This window comes from Glycine max, chromosome 2 (assembly GCF_000004515.6).
Source record: "Glycine max cultivar Williams 82 chromosome 2, Glycine_max_v4.0, whole genome shotgun sequence".
Classification (NCBI taxonomy): Eukaryota; Viridiplantae; Streptophyta; class Magnoliopsida; order Fabales; family Fabaceae; genus Glycine; species Glycine max.
In genome coordinates this window covers 31,588,614-31,608,683 of record NC_016089.4, presented here as the reverse complement: position 1 = coordinate 31,608,683, position 20,070 = coordinate 31,588,614, and the positions used below count along the sequence as shown (strand labels likewise).

Sequence of the window (20,070 nt, the reverse complement as noted above, 5' to 3'; positions counted from 1 at the left end):
TATGAAGGTTGTTATAGCTATATGTGCAGTGTATAAGAATTCTAAGTTCCCTCTATTTTCTCAATCAATTCTTTCATCCTCTCTTATTCTCTAACATAGAGTGAGTGAGTGCATAGTGTGAGTGTGTATGAAGAGCTTTACTTGTTCCAACAACTGGTATCCAGAGCAGAAGTTCAAGATCCTTGGATACTGAAATTGAGATGGCTTCCTCGAATGGAAATTTTCCAGCATCTATGCCTGTTCTCAAAGGCAAGAACTATGATGATTGGTGTGCTCAGATGAAGGTAATCTTTCGATTTCAAGATGTGACAGAAGTGGTGCAAGAAGGGGTTCAAGAACCTGACAGGAACCCAACTGATGCACAGAAGGTGGCTCACCGTGATTTGATGAAAAGAGATGCAAAGGCGTTGTTCATTATTCATCAGTGTGAAGATGCAGATAATTTTCAGAAAATTAGATCTGCTGATACTACAAAGAAGGCATGGGATACTCTAGAGAAATCCTATGCAGGGGATAGCAAACTCAAGAAGGTGAAGTTACAGACCTTGAGAAGGCAGTATGAACTTCTACAGATGAGTGATCAAGAAAGCATTGGTGAGTTCTTTTCTCGAATCTTGGCAATTACAAATCAAATGAATGCATATGGTGACAAGCAATCAGACTTAGGGATCATTGACAAGGTATTAAGAACCTTGACACCAAGATTCGATCATATAGTGGTGGCAATTGAGCAAGGCCAGAATCTTGAAGAAATGAAGATTGAAGAACTACAAGGAATACTTGAAGCTCAAAAGATGAGGCTCAATGAAAGAAATTCACAAAGATCAGTTGAGCAAGCTATGCAAGCCCAAACAACCAAAGGGAACAACTATGATGGTGGCAAGAATAAGAAAGGAAAGGGAAAGGGAAAGAACAATAAGTGGAAGGGGTCAGGTGAGGGCTCCAGCAGTTCTAGAAATCATAACCAGAATGAAGAAACTGACAAGAAAAGTGGAGGGAATCACAAAGTGGGCAAGAAGAAATTAAACAAGAAAGGGATTCAGTGTTATAACTGTCAGAAATGAGGACATTTTGCAGATGAATGCAGAAATAAAAGGGTTCCAAGAAATGCAGATGAGGCTCTATTGACACAAGATGAGGATTCTGACTCTGATAAAGTGTTGCTAATGGAAACAACAAACTCAGAAGAAGACAATGTTAATCTGTGGTATCTTGACACAGGTTGTTCCAATCACATGACTGGACATAGAGAGTGGTTTGTAAGCATTGATGATAAGGTGAAGAGCAAGATCAAGTTTGCAAATAACAGCTCTGTAACTGCAGAAAGCATTGGAAAGGTGATGATTCAGAGGAAGGATGGACAACACTCATTTATCAATGATGTGTTATATGTTCCCAATATGAAGAATAATTTGCTGAGTTTGGGACAGTTGCTAGAAAAGGGCTACTCAATGCAGATGGAGGACAGTCAAATGAAGATATGTGACAGCAAGAGGAGGCTGATCCTAAAGGCCTCTTTGTTAAGAAACAAAACATTCAAGATTGGAATTCAGATTGTAGAATTTCAATGCTTGGCTGCTTCTATAAGTGATGAAAGCTGGATGAGGCATCACAGGTTTGGTCATCTAAATTTCAGGAGTTTAACTGAATTGAAAAGTAAGAAAATGGTTCATGGTCTTCCCCAAATTGAGATACCAAAACAATTGTGTGTTGAGTGTTGTGTGTCAAAGCAACCAAGGAATTCTTCAAGTCAGAAATTCCAATCAGATCCAAAAGAAAGCTTGAAGTGATCTATTATGATGTGTGTGGTCCTTTTGAAGTGAAATCCCTAGGAGGTAACAGTTACTTTGTGTCATTCATTGATGAATTTACTAGAAAAATGTGGATCTATTTCATTAAGCAGAAAAGTGAAGTGTTTAACATTTTTAAGAAGTTTAAGCTGTTGAGTGAAAAGCAAAGTGATAAGGTAATCAAAGTGCTTAGAACAGATGAAGGTGATGAGTTTAACTCGCATGAATTTCAAGTATTTTGTGATGAAGAGGGGATAATTCATGAAGTGACATCTCCATATACACCTCAGCATAATGGTGTTGTTGAGAGAAGAAACAAAACTATTTTGAACATGGCCAGGAGCATGATGAAAGGGAAGGGAATGCCTCATTATTTTTTGGGAGAGGCAACTTCTACTGCTGTGTATATTCTAAACAGGTGTCCCACTAAGAGATTGCAGAGATACACACCTGAAGAAGCATGGTCAGAAAACAAGCCTAGTGTGAGTCATTTAAGAATATTTGGTTCACTGTGTTTTAGGCATGTGCCTGAGCATAACAGAAAAAAAAAACTTGATGACAAGGTTGAACCAATGATACTCATTGGATATCATCCAACTGGTGCCTACAAGCTGTATGATCCTAGAATGAGGAAGGTTATGATTAGCAGAGATGTTTTGATAGATGAAACAAAGGGCTGGAATTGTGAAATAAATGTTGTTGACAATGGTGAAAGAAAAATGATTGTGAACCTTGAAGACAAACAAAGTGAAGAGGATGCACCATCATGTGGAGAGCAACTCAGAAGGTCACAAAGAGAGAGACAAGTACCACAAACACTTAGAGATTATGAATTGTATCCTGATACAGCAATCACTGCAGAAAGGGGATTTTGTGCACTTTGCTCTACTTGTTGAATCAGAACCAATGAGTCATGATGAAGCCTCACAAAGTTCACATTGGAGAGCAGCTATAGAAGAAGAAATAAGATCAATTGAGAAGAATCAGACTTGGGAGTTAGTCCATTTGCCTCAAGGAAAAAGACCAATTGATGTGAAGTGGGTCTATAAGACTAAAGTAAAGCCTAATGGAGATGTGTCCAAGTATAAGGCAAGATTAGTAGCAAGGGGATTTCTGCAAAACATGGCTTGGATTACAATGAGGTTTTCACTCCAGTTGCAAGACTTGAAACTGTTAGGCTCATTATGACAACTGCTTGCAACAGAAACTGGTCTCTATATCAACTGGATGTGAAGTTAGCATTTTTGAATGGGCCACTAGAAGAAGAAGTCTACATAACTCAACCACCTGGTTATGTAGTTGCAGGACAAGAGGATAAAGTCTACAAGTTGAATAAGGTACTATACGGCCTCAAGCAGGCTCCTAGAGCTTGGAATATGAAAATTGATAGCTTCCTAGTCCAGCAGAATTTCACCAAGTGCAATACTGAGCATGGAGTTTATGTCAGAAACACAGATTCTGGAGAGTTTTTGATAATATGTCTCTATGTAGATGATTTGCTAGTGACTGGAAGTAGTAAAGAAGATATAAGAGTGTTCAAAGGAAGAATAATGGATGAATTTGAGATGTCTGGTCTTGGTGAACTATCATACTTCCTGGGTATTGAATTTGTTTCTACTAGTAAAGAGATTTTCATGCATCAAAAGAAGTATGTAGAAGACATCCTAAAGAGGTTTAATATGATGGATTGCAATTCTGTTATCACACCAACTGAAACTGGAATTAAGCTGCAAATAGATGGGGATGAGAAAGAAGTTGATCCTACCTTGTACAAGCAAATTGTAGGTTCATTGAGGTACCTATGTAACACCAGACCTGATATTGCCTATTGTGTTGGGTTGATGAGCAGGTTTATGGAGAAACCAAAGACACCTCACTTCCTGGCAGCAAAGAGGATTCTGAGGTATGTGAAAGGAACATTGGATCTTGGCATTTTATATCCTTACAGTCAGAAGAATATAAAAGGAGAAGTGTTTGGTTATAGTGATTCAGATTGGTGTGATGATAAGGATGATAGGAAAAGCACTACTGGTTATGTTTTCAAATTTGAAACATCACCAATCTCTTGGTGCTCAAAGAAGCAGAGTGTAGTTGCTTTGTCAACATGTGAAGCAGAATATATTGCTGCTGCTATGGCAGCCTGTCAAGCTCTATGGCTGGAAGCTTTAATGGAAGAACTAAACTTGAGAAATTGCAGTCCTATGAGGTTGTTGATGGATAAAAAATCAGCAATTATTTAGCTAAGCATCCTGTGGCACATGGCAGGAGTAAATATATTGAAACCAAGTTTCATTTCCTGCATGATCAAGTGAGTAAGGAGAAACTTGAATTGGAGTTTTATAGGTCTGAAGATCAAGTTGCAGACATACTAACTAAGCCATTGAAGTCTATCAAGTTCAAGGAATTGAGAGACAAGTTAGGAGTGACATCCTTGATAAATCTGAATTAAGGAGGGATGTTGATGTATGCTGTAATTCAGTTAGTTAGTTAAGAGTTAGTTAGTTTGACAGCTATGAAGGTTGTTATAGCTATATGTGCAGTGTATAAAAATAATAGTGATCATGTATGAAAAAAAGAGTGTAGAAGTTTTATTCAGAATTCTAAGTTCCCTCTATTTTCTCAATCAATTCTTTCATCCTCTCTTATTCTCTAACATAGAGTGAGTGAGTGCATAGTGTGAGTATGTGTGAAGAGCTTTACTTGTTCCAACAGATGCATCATATATTATCTTTTGTGTCCCTTATTTTTTACTGTTTGTTACCCTTGGTCTTTTTAGGTTCACATTGTACAGACAGGTGTTGTCCAACCTTTGATAGAGATGCTTCAGGAGATGTACAGCTCAGGGAAATGTCAGCTTTTGCATTAGGGAGATTGGCCTAGATAATTTTTTTTCCTTGTTTACAATTCACTTGCATTAGTTGGGAATTTAAAGTTGCCATTATATCCTTGGAAATAACTTTGTATTTTCTTCTCTGCATAACAGTTTTTGGATCTGTAACACATTCAATGCATTTCCATCTTTGCATTTTCGTGACCCACATAACTAGGCTGGTATTGCACACAATGGTGGCTTAGTGCCGCTGCTCAAGCTTCTTGACTCAAAAAATGGCCCTTTGCAACATAATGCCGCTTTTGCTCTTTATGGCCTTGCAGATAATGAGGTATGATATAACTCAGAATTCAAATGAAATGAAGATCTTCTGTCTTAATTGCTTAAAAATTTGTTACGTTGAGACTTAATTAACTATTCTCTGTTTATGGGCCATTTATTTTATTTTGACCCTTAGGATAATGCCTCCGATTTCATAAGGGTAGGTGGAATTCAGAGACTGCAGGATGGAGAATTTATTGTTCTAGTAAGTTTTTTCTTTAATGCACACTTTAACTTTTATTACAGGGTTTCTGCTCTTACCCTTGGATGCCTAAATTAAAGAAACATCTGAACATTTGTAATTTAAAGAACCGGGGGAAAATAGATTCATCTTTGACCTATATTGACCCTTATGGAATTGCTTTTTATTGCAGGCAACTATAGATTGTGTTGCCAAATCATTGAAAAGATTAGAGAAGAAGATTCATGACCGTGTAAGATGTAATATTCAAATTACTTCTGCATTTTTTTGTTCTTAATAACATGGAAAATGACGCGTGTGCTACTGGTCTATTGTTTTTTAGTGTTTAAGTCCCTGTTCAAATTTATAATGGTATTTTTCTTAAAATTTTATTAAAATTTCCCTTTTTTTATTATTTTATTAGAACTGATATAGAATTTTTGTTATTAACATTTTTTATTATTTTATTAGAATTTTTCTTTTTTATTATTTTATTATAATTTTTATTTTTTTAAAAGACATTCTAAGACAGTTCTTTAAAAAATTATCTTAAAAAAAAAATATATTCTAAGATCATCTTTTTTAAGAATTATCATGAAAAGTTAAGACTGAAATTATCTTTGAATGTGACTAAAAATTGTTGTTGAATATGTTTTTTCCAATAATTATTATTTAATCTTGTTAATCAATTTTATGGTCATATAATTAATCAGCCTTTGGGTTTACTTAGTTCATATAATTAATCAGCCTTTTTGTTCATGATCGATTTTGTCTTTTTTCTCCTACTCGATTATATGCCGGAGTGAAGCCCATAATCGATTTTGTCTTTTTGCCCATTACTATTGTTTTTACCCGTGCTACGCCCGATCATGAATTATTAAATTATATGAATATAACTTTAACAAATTATTTATTATAAAATTGTAATAAAAATATATTAAATATAATTAGAAATTATAGTTTACTTTGAGTTTAACTTATCTATAGATAGTGTCATTTAAAAATTAACGATAATATTATATATTTTTCTCATTAAGTTGTGTTCATGAAATTTTCACGATATTTCATATTAAAATATTATCATATTTTATTATACATTATCTTTATTTATTGTGAGGTCTCAATTGTATTTTAAAAAATATTTAAAATTTCATTATTGTTTTAAATTTTCGCTACATGAAATACCATTAAACTGTTATTGAAATAAGTAAACAATATAGTTAAAAAATTGACAAGTTTTAAAACATTTATAATTTTATTCTTTAAGTATAATTTAGATTTTTAAAAAAATTATAAGTTGTAGCCAAGCTTCTAAATGTTTAATTATAACATATTTATTAAATTAATTTTGATTTAAAAGTTAGTCCACAGATATTGTAAGATTATTAACGTTATCATTTTATGTTCAATAGTGACATACATATAGCAATTGATAAAACATGTAAATATTTTACTATAATTAAAAAAAAGGGATCATGTGACGAAATTCTCAATAAATCAACCACGGGACGCACCCTCAAGATAGCAATGGTTAACTTAATAACCAAATAAAAAAGCTAATAAAAATGAGAAACATATTGTGATATTAAAGTTGAAAAATATCTTTATGATCTTTCTATATTTTTAAAAAAATGTGAAAATTTAACCTTCAATATTTATGTAAAATATAATTGCATTGCAAAATAGTTAATATTCGATCATACTTTACATCATCAAACTTTACATAATCAAACTTTATAAATAAAATATATATTTAATAAGGAAAGTACTGAACAAATTGGACTTTGTTTGGAATTTATTAAAAAAAAAGTGAAAAAGTTTTGCATAAAGCGCAAGATGTGCTCAATGGCAAACCCAAGCAAATAAATGTAAAAGATACTGTGCTGCCCAAAGATGTGCTAAAGAAGATACAACCAAAAAACGGCTAATAATGTAATAATAAGAAAATAGACGACCTAATAGAATAAAACTCCAAAATTCCTCACAGCAAAGGTTTATATATGTCTCCAAGGCAATTTTGCAAATTAATCATGGCTCCTAGCAATCATAAGAGACTCAACTCTCATTGAAATGTCATCACTTCCATTTTGATCCCCTAGTAACCGAACCCCCATAAGTGAGTATGACCACCATTGTCTTAACATGAAACTCCAATCCCAAAGCTCAATACAAATAATGTTGCATCCGTATTTGATCCTGTCCACAATATGAGGGTCCTATAATGAGCATATTAGGCCATCCAAGGTAATCATCTTGCCTTATCCCATGATATTATTACAATCATGTTCAAATAACTAAATACATGGACCAAATTGATGAATTGTCCATTGCATCATATAGGCACCCTTAAATACAAAATTATTCCGCATCAAGCTATAGACAAGTTTTATGATTCTGCATCATATAGGCACCCTTAAATACACTTGAAGCACCATAGGACTGCTACCATTCCTAAAGCAATAAATAAAAAAGGAGGCAATGGGTTCCTCCACGAAACCTGATGTCACAAGGTGAATCACATCTCTGTATACAAACTGCCACCTAGCTCCAACCAATATATATCCCCTGATTTCTTAGTTGCCACACTCTCTCCTTTTTGTGCATCCTGCAGACGTGCCTATTCTGAGCCACACACGTAATTATCATGATTAGCCCATAAATAAAGGACATAATACAAAAGAATAAGCTATATGAAATTATAATAACTAGAATGACACTGAATAAAAATCAAAAGGAAGATCTTAAATGTCTAAGGTGCAAACTTCAAACAACTACTGCTGAGATAGTTAATATTAGATTTAAAAGCTTTCATTCTGCAGATTAGAGTTGTTTGGAACTTCGATCTTAACTTTAGTTTCAAAAGTAATATTAGATTAGATGTTTTAGTTCAAGTGTCAAAGCTATAACTTCGCTAGTATGAGAGGATCTTGCATTTAAGGCTGTTTTGGAGTGAATGACGGGAATATAGATTTCAAAGCTAACATTTAGATGTTTTATGCTTCTTGTCAAAGTCAGAAGTTTGCCAATATAACAATAACATACACTTAGTATTGGAATACATTGAGGACCACACACTCTATTTTGTTGTTCTTTCATATTTTAACTAAATAAGATGGACTTGCCTTGGAAAGTCATTTTGGAGTTAATAGCGGGCATATACATTTCAAAGCTAATATTAGATGTTTTACTGGTAGTGTCAAAGCTAGTATTGGTTTTTGTTTTAGTCATAAGAAGAATTTGAAAGGTAATTTCTTTCATTCTTTGTATATAAATATTAGTTGCAAAATCACACGGGATAGAACTACCACACGACAGAAAAAAAAACATTTATGAATATATTTAAATAGAGGTTTAAATACAGCTTTAGTCTTTCTAGCTGATAATTTTATCTAAAAGAGATCCAAAATTAATCATAACCACAATATGACAAACATTTATATACAAAGAAGCACATACCCAGGCTTTCTGCATCTTCATTTTCCACGTTCAGTGAGTGAAACTCTGATTGTTAAAGTAGTTGGAACCAACCCTACATAGACAGTATATTCCATTTATTTCCTTACTACAATATGTTAATAATATTAAAAAATAAATAAATAACCATAACGAAAATTGAGAGCATAATAAAAGGAAGGATATCACAACAAATGACAACCAAATACACATAGTGAATCCATTCAAGAGAAGTAATATGAAATGCAACATTCTATGATTTTACATTCTTAACTATGAATAGTTGGCTATCGTGTCTACATTGGAGAATAGAAATACAATCTTCATAATGAAGAGATGAAGCACAAATAATCACAAATTAGAAACTAATGACTCAGTCATTCCTAACACCAATCCTGTAACAATAAACAAACTAAATTAAATAATGATCATTGATTGAAAATAAATTTTTTCAGCAATACGTTTTTGCTTTTCTTTGAGAAAAAAAATGTGCTTGAAATATAAATGGAAGTGAGAGAGAGAGAGGGGAATGTCCGTGTGACTTGTGAGCTGTGAGTGTAGGAAAAATAAAATAAAAATGAAAGAAAATAAATACGAAGAAGATGCACAGTCTTGAATTAAATAACAAAATAACAGTAGCAAATTAAATTTAATTGACAGCACATGAATAATGCATTATAACATACAATAAACACAAGAAAAAAAATTAAGGGAAGAAAGATATAGCCTGGGTTGAAGCGCGTAAACGCTATCCTTAGAGAGAAAACGCCCCACTGCACTGGTAGGAAAATTTGATTGCGCTCCTCTCCCAAGATACGACAACCCGTTGGTTCCGATCGTGTGCAGCGAAAGGATCCCCGAACCTTATGAGCACCAATGCTCTTACTCTCAAGAAATAAATTATTTTATAAGAAAAGAAATAGAAAATTTTGGGAGGAAGGGATGAGACTGTAGCTCTGTCATCTTTTTAGAAAGGAGGAAAGAAAATATATAGGCATTTTGCAACAACAAAATATGACCGTTGGAAAACCAACTTACAGTTGTCACAACAAACATAACAAACTAGTTGACTCATTAAAACAAAATCTTAAGAAAATCTAAAATAAATATTTTATTTTATAAAATGGAATTAATATATATTTATAAATTTTAAATTAAAACACAAATATTTACCAACATTCCCCCACATAATTTAAAATTTTAAAATATATTTTCTAAAAGATAATTTGTATAAAAACATAAGAGAAAGAGCATGTGATATTGTATTTCGGTATAAGGAACCTTCCGGGTTTGAACCTTATACCTAGTGTTTATGAACTTCCATCCGAGAAAAATGTAGTGACTTGATTGTCTTGAACTACATATTCTTTAACCGGACTTTAGTACACAACTCCTACAATATTGGTGTTCAATTAGGTTCTAATCAGTGGTAGCGCGTTACACGACCTTGCGCTTGTATCTTGTTTCGTGAGTGTCCCTTAGAGATTAGCCCATATCTCACAGTGGCGGCCCCACCACCACACTCACTAGGTGAATCCTCAAAGAGTGAGTTGTGACCCCCACCCCTACAATAATTGTCATCGGATTCATTAAGAGGTATTTTTTTTCCACCAAAAATACACATATATAAATACCTCAACCTTAATATTGCCACAATTTATAATACACCTCGTCATAGGAATGAGAAACGGAACAACTCCGCCAAATTTCATTTTGGTGTACTTTAGTTAACAAACAATTTCGTTGTTACCCGTTGAACTCCATTCATGAGATCACCAATCACACAGAGACGGGTGTCCATTGTTGTAACTAAATAATGGGTTTTAATCTCATTCCCCTCGATGACTCAAATACTTGTTGACATGTCAACCTTTTTGTAAGCGGATCCGCAATATTATTTTATGACCTGACAAAGTCAAGAGAAATGACACCATGAGAAATCAAATTTCTAATAGACTTATGTCTCACTCTTAAGTGTCTTCTTTTTTCATCAAAATTTTGCTTGTTACTTTAGATATGGCAATTTGACTATCACAATGCATTGGAATTGGAGGTATACGCTTATTTAACAATGACAAATCACATAATACATTTTTAAGAAATTCAGCCTCACTAGTAGCAGTATTTAAAGCAATAATTTTTGCTTTCATGTGAAATAATAATTTGTCTAGTAGATTTTCATGATACTGCACAACCAGCTAAAAAGCAAAGACATAATCACTTGTCAATTTATTTCATCAAAATCAGAAATCCAATTTGCATCATTAAACCCCTCAATGCATGAAAACATGTATAATGAATGCCATAATTGATGGTTCCTTTTAAGTATCTAAAAACTCTTTCTAATGCAATCCAATGAGAATGATCAGGATTATTAGTATACCTTCCTAATCTACCAACTGCATATGCAATGTCAGGCCTAGAGAAGTTTGTCAAATGCAACAAAGAACCGATACTTTGAGAATATTTATGTGAAGAAATTCCTTTACTCAAATTTTTCTTTAACTTCATGGATGAGTCATAAGGAGTAAAAGCATGTTTCGCATCAAAATAATTAAACTTCTTCAATAGCTTTTCAACATAATAAGATTGGGTAAAAGTCATGCCATCATTTTTCTTTATAAGCTTAATTCCCAAAATCACATCTACTTGACCAAGGTCTTTTATGTCAAAGTTTCTAAACAATAAGGACTTCACATAATTTATGAAATGCATATTACCACCAAATATCAATATGTCATCAAGATACAAACATAAAATGACACATCTATTATCATCAAATTGTTTCACATACACATATTTATCACTATCATTAATTTGAAAATCATACAAAAGAATAACTTAATCAAACTTTTGTGTCAATGCTTTGGAGCTTTTCAAACCATACAAAGATTTAACAATTTATTTTTCAAGAAAAAATATTTTCAAAGAAAGTCACATCTTAGACTCCATAATAGTACCATTAGAAATTTCATATACTTATGAATTAATAACTAAGAATCTATAAGTAGTATTATGTAAAAAATATCCAACAAAATATAATTAATATTTTTTTTTCAATTTTCCTTTTCTTATTAATAGGGATATTAACCTTTACTAGACACCCCCACACTTTAAGATATTTCAGATTTGGTTCTCTTTTTCTCCATAGCTCATAAAAAATTTTCTTTTATTTATAAGGTACTCTTTTAAGAATACGACATGCAAAATATAAAGTTTCACCAAAGTGTTTATTTTATTATTTTTATGTTATATTTTCACAGGCTTATATTTTATCAATGAGTTATAAATAAAGAGACAATCAGTCAACATGTAACAACAAAACAATACAAATTTAAAATCAAACAACAAATGTCCTGATTTTAAAGACTTGTGTTCACAGGATCATTTGACCAAGTAAAAGATAGTTTTCTAATCATATAGGAATGAAATTAGAAGTATGCTTTTAGTTTTTCACATAAACTAATTCTAAAAGCATTTTCTCTTCAAAACCATCATTAATGAAGAAAATATATTTTAAATTTCAAATTATAAGAAAATATTTTTCAACAATCTCTCACTTATGTAAAATTTAAGGAAATGAAATAATATAATAAAACATTTTTAATGAAGCATAATACATTGTGTCTTCATCCATTAATTTTTCAGACTTACTAAAAGGGGAGTCAATCATATTCATGACAAATATTTTGGTAAATAAAATGCTACTGCCGAAAAGACTATGCAAGAAGAAAGTGATAACTTATTTTTCTCTCTAAAACAATTTTTCTCTCTAAGACTGTTAGAAAAATAAAATAAAAATGAAAGAAAATAAATACGAAGAAGATGCACAGTCTTGAATTAAATAACAAAATAACAGTAGCAAATTAAATTTAATTGACAACACATGAATAATGCATTATAACATACAATAAACACAAGAAAAAAAATTAAGGGAAGAAAGATATAGCCTGGGTTGAAGCGCGTAAACGCTATCCTTAGAGAGAAAACGCCCCACTGCATTGGTAGGAAAATTTGATTGCGCTCCTCTCCCAAGATACGACAACTCGTTGGTTCCGATCGTGTGCAGCGAAAGGATCCCCGAACCTTATGAACACAATGCTCTTACTCTCAAGAAATAAATTATTTTATAAGAAAAGAAATAGAAAATTTTGGGAGGAAGGGATGAGACTATAGCTCTGTCATCTTTTTAGAAAGGAGGAAAGAGAATATATAGGCATTTTGCAACAACAAAATATGACCGTTGGAAATATGACCGTTGGAAAACCAACTTACAGTTGTCACAACAAACATAACAAACTAGTTGACTCATTAAAACAAAATCTTAAGAAAATCTAAAATAAATATTTTATTTTATAAAATGGAATTAATATATATTTATAAATTTTAAATTAAAACACAAATATTTACCAACAGTGAGTACCATAGTAAGAAGATAACCAAAACGGCGATGGTCGTTTTGACTGAGGCGCTCCAACCATTGTCGATGCTGCCCCAGGCCGAGGAACTTGAATGTAAATTAACAGTGACAGGTTGTGCTCTGAATATCTTGTATAACACCAACCCTCTCTTCATTCCCCTTGTCCATGTCATTCTTCTTCTCCACGAGACCAAGGTGCAACTCGAACCCAGAGATATGACAGACGATAAGATGGGGGAAGGAGGTTATGTTCAGTGGTAGAAACTTAAATTTGAAAAGGTAACGTGTTGATGGAGATAAACTTTTGAAAATATTATGTGTCAAGGGGGAGAAATCGAGCGGGAATTTGGATGAACACGATACCTCTCCAATTTTACACTTGCAGTGAATAACCAAAAGTTGCTCTTTCATATCCCTTCCTCAACAGCCAATCAAAACAGGATACCCATCAATGGTTCAGATTCAATCACACCAAAAATTAAATTAGATCCGTTATATAAAAACTATAAAGAATAGTATTTAAATAGAGTAAATAATTATTTTCATCACTGAATGTGTAGAGCACTGATAAATTCATCATTGAAAAATGAAAATTGAAATTTTAGTCCCCGAAAGTGAAAAAAGTGCAACAAATTCATTTATCTGTTACCGTTAATGAAAGAGCCTACGTGGCACATAGGGATGAAAATGTCACAAAAATCATAGCTAGCATGGTCATCTTTGATTGACTCCCCAAAAGTGAGTCATGCGGACAAATTTGTCATGTAAAGTTTTGATTTTTTACATGTAGTTGGACTCATTTTTTCCTTGCCTTTTCTTCTTCCTGCACTCTCGTAATGCGCTTTCTCTTCCTTACCTTTTCTTCTTCCTGCACTCTCAGAACGTGCTCTCTCTAAGGAAGGACTCTTAGAATGTGCTATCTCCAAGGAATGACAACGCCTATTTTCCAACGACGACCACCATAGTCGCGGTGTGAGAGGTTTGCATTTTGGTAGTTGAAGACGAAGGTGCTTCCTTTTCGACAACTATCAATGCGCTCTCTCTGTTACTACGACCCTTTTTTCTGATGACAATCATCATAGCCGCAGTGTAAGAGGTTCACATTTTAGTCTTCTCTATCGCACTGCCAGGTTTGCATTACTACGTTTCTTCATTCGTTTTTCTATGTGTTTATTTATCTCGTCTTCTACATTGCATCTCGTTTTTGCTTGACCGTAGAAGATGAAGTCTTTTCCTTTCGTGCAGTGTTTTTGAAACAGATGATGGAACTCACAAACCAAGAGGGGGGTGAATTGGTTTCTAAATTAAAACAAACTTTTAAATCAAAAACCAGAGAGAAAACAACTTCTTTTCCAAGAATTGTATCACAAACTTTTGATAAATCAATATTTAATCAATCACCCTTTACACAATCTTTTGTTAAAGTTATTTATTCAAAAAGATATTTTCTTTAATCTTCAGTAAATTGATTAAGACCAAAATGAGAAAGAAATATAAGATCAAGAGAAGATGTACACCAATTTTTATACGGGTTCACTCTCTATCTCTAGATAAGCTAATCCAATTATCTAATTCAACCTGAATTAGATTTTTACTAAGCATATAGAATTCTTACAAGCAATCTCAGTTCCTACCAAGAAAAAGAGACTAAGGAACTCAACCCTAGGGTCCAATGTGAATAAGAGCCTAAGAGAAACCTACCCTTATCCCAACTACAAAAACCTATTTTAGCATGTCTTCAGAAATTCATGCATATACTAACAATGTACATGAAAAACACAATCATAAAAAGACACAACCTGATCAATCATATGGAAGAACCTTGCTTGAATGAATGAGTGCCTTCTTTGAACTCAAGAGAAATTCACAACTCACTTTCCACAATATGATCTTCATAATCAAAGTTTAGAAAATTGTGAGTCACATTGTATCTAAGCACTTTATCTTCTCTTTTTGTATCACTTACTTCAGCTCATACTAATTTCGCACTTATTTTTCCACACTTTCTAGCACCCAGAAGTGAGAACACAAGGTGACTACTTATAGAAAAAAACAGTTATAACCATCTGTAATCAATTAAATATATAATGTAACCTATTATTTCAAAGAAGTAATCGATTATATTATCATTTTAATCAATTAAAGTGTTCTTCCCAAAATCTGAAAAACTTTCAAGAACAATGTAATCGATTAGATTCTTGATTTAATCAATTAAATATATTCTTGATCACTTCTGAAACACTTTTAAGAGAGAATTAATCGATTACGATCAACTGTAAATTGATTAAAGCAGAGACTCTTGAGAAACCAATCATTGTCTCATCTGAATTGTGTAATCGATTAAGATTATCTTGTAATCGATTAAACTAATACAAGAAACTTCTTTTTAAGCTACAAACACTTATGTAATCGATTATGATTATGCTGGTAATTGATTAAAACAAAGAGTTTTAAACACTAAGAAATTTTCTAACTTTAGAGCCTTTCTTCTTACTCTTACATGATGCACATTTGAAACAATAGAGATTAAGATGCAACACGCAATACAACAACCATTACAAATGTCACTCAAGAGAGTTGGGCATGTAAAAGACGAAACTTCTTCTAGCTTATTCAAGCTTCAAGGCTAAGTCTTCATGTTGCTCCCCCTACTCTAACAGTTTGTTCCTTTTTGGTTTTCCCATTTGGCTTTGTGTTCCTTTTTTTCAAATGATGTTTCATTTGGAGTTTATATTTGGGTTCTCAAAATTGTTTTTTTTACTTTTTTCGTTACTGATGTTGTGTATAAACAGGGTTTGTGAAAATAAAAAAAATGATTTTTATGTTTACCTGTAGGATTTGTGGTGAATTCACTCTTATTTTGCACCATAATGGTAAATTGATACAAAATGCAAATGGGGCACTAGAGTATGTTAGTGGTGAATTTTGTATTTGGGAAGATATTGAAACAGATTTGGTTAATGTGTGGACAACCCACAAATTGTGCAAAGCTTGCCGCAACTATGTGAAGTTTGCTTTAGTTTGTTATTTGGTGCTTGATAGTGGTTTATAGAGGCTGAAATTGGGCTTGCTGATCCAGAAAAAAAAATGCATGTAGACTTAAAACTTGTCAAGCCATAGGGTGGTCCTGTTAAAGAAATTGGGCCAAAGATTGAAGTAGATGTGTTGTCTCTAAATTGCAATGCAAAAAAAGTGGTTAAGGTTGTTCCTGAGGACTCTACTCAGAATGGTATTGAAGATATGGATGTTGATGGTGCTAATGGTGTGGGTAAAGGTGGTCCAGTCGCTAAAATTGAAGTTGTTAGAGTTGAAACTTTAGCTAATGTACAAGATGCTGAAACTGAAGTTGTATATGTGTCTCCAGAAGATGATGGACAAACAAGTGACACAAGTAATGATGGTTACCACTTTGAAGAATTTGAGTCTTCCCAACAGTGATGATGAAGGGGACACCAATTCAAAAATTGTGTATCCTCAATACAATCCTAGAAGTTGTTTTGGACAATGGCATTTGCAGGTTAGGATGGAGTTTTGATACTCAAATTGTTTATTGAAGCTGTAAAAGAGTGTATCATTTTTCATGACAGGGATCTCAAATGACCAAAAAATGACACCATTCGAGCTAGAGCATGTTGTAAACAAATTGGATGTCCATAGGAGATTTTTTGTGCATGGGCTGAAGTTACAAGAAGCTTTCAAATCCAAACTTTTTTGGTGGAGCACATACATGGAAGGGTCTTCAAAAATAAGCAAGCTACAATGAAATGGGTGGCAAAAATTGTTGTTGATAAGCTTAAGGTTCATCCAAACCTAACTCATGTGGAGGAACATGAACATCTTAGACAAGAATATGGTGTGCACATTTACGAAAGAAAGATGTTTAGGGCTATTAAAAAGGCTTGGTGTCGCAACCTGCCCTCCGATGAGGGCACGAAAAGACCTCTCGTATGGGCCAATGGTGAATCTTCCATTGAAGGAAAACACGTGGAGTCGCCACCACTACTAAAGAAAACATTTATTATGACGCGTCAACTACAACGGTCCACAAAAACCATTTTAAAAAAATATCCGGAATAATATTATAATAAATTTATTAATAACAAAAATAGTTATTTAAAAAACCGTCGTAATTCCTTATATATTTACATTTTTTCGCTTTTTCTCTCTCATTACAGCTGTTAATTAGTTTTTTCTTGTTATTGTGACTTTCTCTCTCTCGCATCGGGCAGCGCACTGGTCACGCTTCTTCCCTCTCTCTCTGCCTCTTCTCCACCTCTTTGTCTTCCCTCTCTTTGCCTCTTCTCTGAGTCTTTCTCTTCCCTCTCTCTACCTCTTTCTCTTCTCTTCATTTCCGACGTTGCCTCAATTCTCAGTAAACGGAGTTTGTTGGTACCACACATACAAACAACGCATCCTTCTCTTTCTTTTGGCTTCGATTTCTCTCTCCTCTTCCTCCTCAACTCGATCCCAATTCCACTAGGGTTAGGGTGTCGTCACCCTTTTCCCCTTCTCAATTCTTGCTTTCCTCTTTTATCCGCTATCGTTTTCGTTTATTAATTGATCATTCTTTCTCGTTTTATTCTTTTTCGGTGAATCCAGGATTCAATTCCGATGCGATTCCAAGCTTTTTAGATCCACGACAAGGTTTCGTTTCCCATATTTTTTTGTAAAAAAAAATTCTTCCTCTGTCTCAACTTTCTTATGGTAAGTCATCAAACTCAATTTTTTGGTATATTCCACTATCACTTTCTCTTCACTCTCCTGAGAAGCTAAGTTTAGTGTCATTATCATAGTAGTGGAAAGTCGATAATTGAAACCCCTTCATGGTTGCTGAAGTTCATTCAATAATCACCCAAGTGAGTTTAATAATAATTAATGTTATTGAAGCTATAGGTTTCGTGTTCATTTACAACATTTGGAGGAAGCAAAAAAGTGTTGGTAGCTGAAATTCACGCTCACAACAGCAAGACTTTGCCTTAAAATAAAGAATGAAACGTTTCCTGGATTGGGTTCTTGGCAAATCAGGATCTGCTGCTTTAGTGCTTCACTGTTTTTTTTTTGTCTTGAGGAGCACTTGGTGCAACTTTTCTTGTTCTACACAAGATTGAAAACAAGAGGTTGGACACTATTTCCTTTGTGTGTGTGTGTTCTGTGTAAATGTAATTGCTGGAATCATGCAACATGAACTCTTAATGAATTTAATTTCGCTTATTGAAATCTTATAGGTCCTCTGCTTCTCATCAATGTCTTTTGAGGTACTGATCAGACTTCTACTCCAAAGTAGAAGACATTTGGTTTTATGAATTTAGTATTCTTACAAAATGCTATGAGCACCATGTGATGTGGCATTTTATTTGAGCTTAATTCCATCTGAATTATGAAGCTATTTTTTCTATAATTGTAATATATTAATAGTGGAGTACAAAGAATGGTGATATTGTCTCTCTTTCTCTCTGTGCGTTTCAGATGGACCTAATAGCAAAACTACATTACCCATATATTGTGGAGTACAAAGATGCTTGGGTGGAGAAGGTAAAGACCGTAAAATTCAGTCTTTCTTTTTCTTATTGAATTTTCCTTTATACTTTTATATATAGATAAAAATTTAAGTTTGAAGTTCTATATAATGTATAGGCTTATTTAAATGTTCACGAATCCTTAATATTTATGTTATTTTCATGTTCTGTAGGATGACTACATATGCATTATAACTGGCTATTGTGAAGGAGGAGACATGTAAGTTTGGTAATATCTGTTAGTGACACCATTGTTTCTAGCATAAATTAAGTATGTGAGTTATTCATTATTTGTGATTAGAGAGAATGCCATTGCCATATAATTATGTCTAAGAAGTAAAATGTTTTGTTAGCTATCTGCATGTAACCTATTTGCCTAAAGTCTTAAACATTAGGTAAGATTCCGAGAATGATTTTCACAACTCTTAAAGTCTTAACCCGTCCTTTGGGTGAAAGCCGGCTAAACTTGAAATGTGGATAACTTACAAACTTCTATTTTGTAAGTCTAAATCATGGAATACTACGTTCTTCTGGAGCAGGGCTGTGAATATAAAGAAAGCTTGGGGATCTTATTTTTCGGAGGAGGTAACTAATAAGGCTTTGTGTTCCATTCCTTGGTTACTCTTCCATTTTCGGGGATCTTATCAATAAAATAAATAGATCCTCCATTTCTCCACTGCCAATTGTTTACTCTTCCACACTGTAAGTAACTTGGTTTTAGTTTTTTAATTGTGACAATGTTAAAAATTTTGTAAGCATTAGCTTCAAGGGAAGTGTTTGAATTTATACAAAATATCTCATAATATATTTAATGTGTCTTAAAATATTTTAGAATATCTCTAAATATTATGTAATCAAATAGACATCATACTAAGGAAGTAATCTTGAGAGTTGTTTCATAATTTCATTATGTTTCCTTATTTAGTCATTGTAAGCAATTTTATTTTATTAGCTTGTGTTGTGTGCTTGGGCTTGTTCTAGCAGTGCTTGGCTATTCGGCTTACACTTACCCAAAAGCTAGGAATATTAATGGGTGTCTCCAAGTATGTATACTAGCTGTTCCTTTCCTTTTATTTCATTTTTTGTTATTTTTCTATAGCTTTCTATATTTGTTGGCGCTTGACATGGTTAAATATTAATGGACACGAAAAGATTATTTATATTATACTATAAATGCCCAGTATTCTTTTTGAAATTCACGGAGTCCATTTTTTTTCTAGTTAATATTATTTATATTATTATACTATAAGTTTATTAGAGTTTAAGCACAATTAAAAATTCTTTATTCTTTTCCACGAAAATATTCAGCAAAAATTAACTAGAAATCATGAATATAGTAAAAGTTATGTGAAAAATAAATTTAACATGTAATAAAAAATTGAAAATTTTATTATTAGATTATTTCTCAGTTATTTATTAGACTTTTTTCACGCAATTTTATGATGTTGTTGTAAATTTATATGATTACTAAGGATGAACAGACTGCATGAGTTCTAGTAAATTTCCTAGGACTTGTCTTTTATTCTTAGATACAGAAAAATATGATTAAAAAATGAATG

The 20,070-nt window shown here is 33.0% G+C and overlaps 2 protein-coding genes across 2 annotated transcripts; both read left to right on the top strand.

Moving 5' to 3' along the window:
• The first annotated feature begins 200 nt into the window (after positions 1-200).
• LOC102662365 (uncharacterized) lies at positions 201-1,790 on the top strand. The gene is made up of 2 exons (XM_006575916.1): positions 201-933; positions 1,078-1,790. The coding sequence occupies exons 1-2, from the start codon at positions 201-203 to the stop codon at positions 1,788-1,790; spliced, it is 1,446 nt and encodes a 481-aa protein (XP_006575979.1).
• A 16,665-nt stretch (positions 1,791-18,455) lies between these two features.
• Positions 18,456-19,423, top strand: LOC102666197 (serine/threonine-protein kinase Nek3). The gene is made up of 3 exons (XM_041012476.1): positions 18,456-18,527; positions 18,685-18,731; positions 19,051-19,423. The coding sequence occupies exons 1-3, from the start codon at positions 18,462-18,464 to the stop codon at positions 19,160-19,162; spliced, it is 225 nt and encodes a 74-aa protein (XP_040868410.1). The 5' UTR covers positions 18,456-18,461; the 3' UTR covers positions 19,163-19,423.
• The last annotated feature ends 647 nt before the right edge of the window (positions 19,424-20,070 follow it).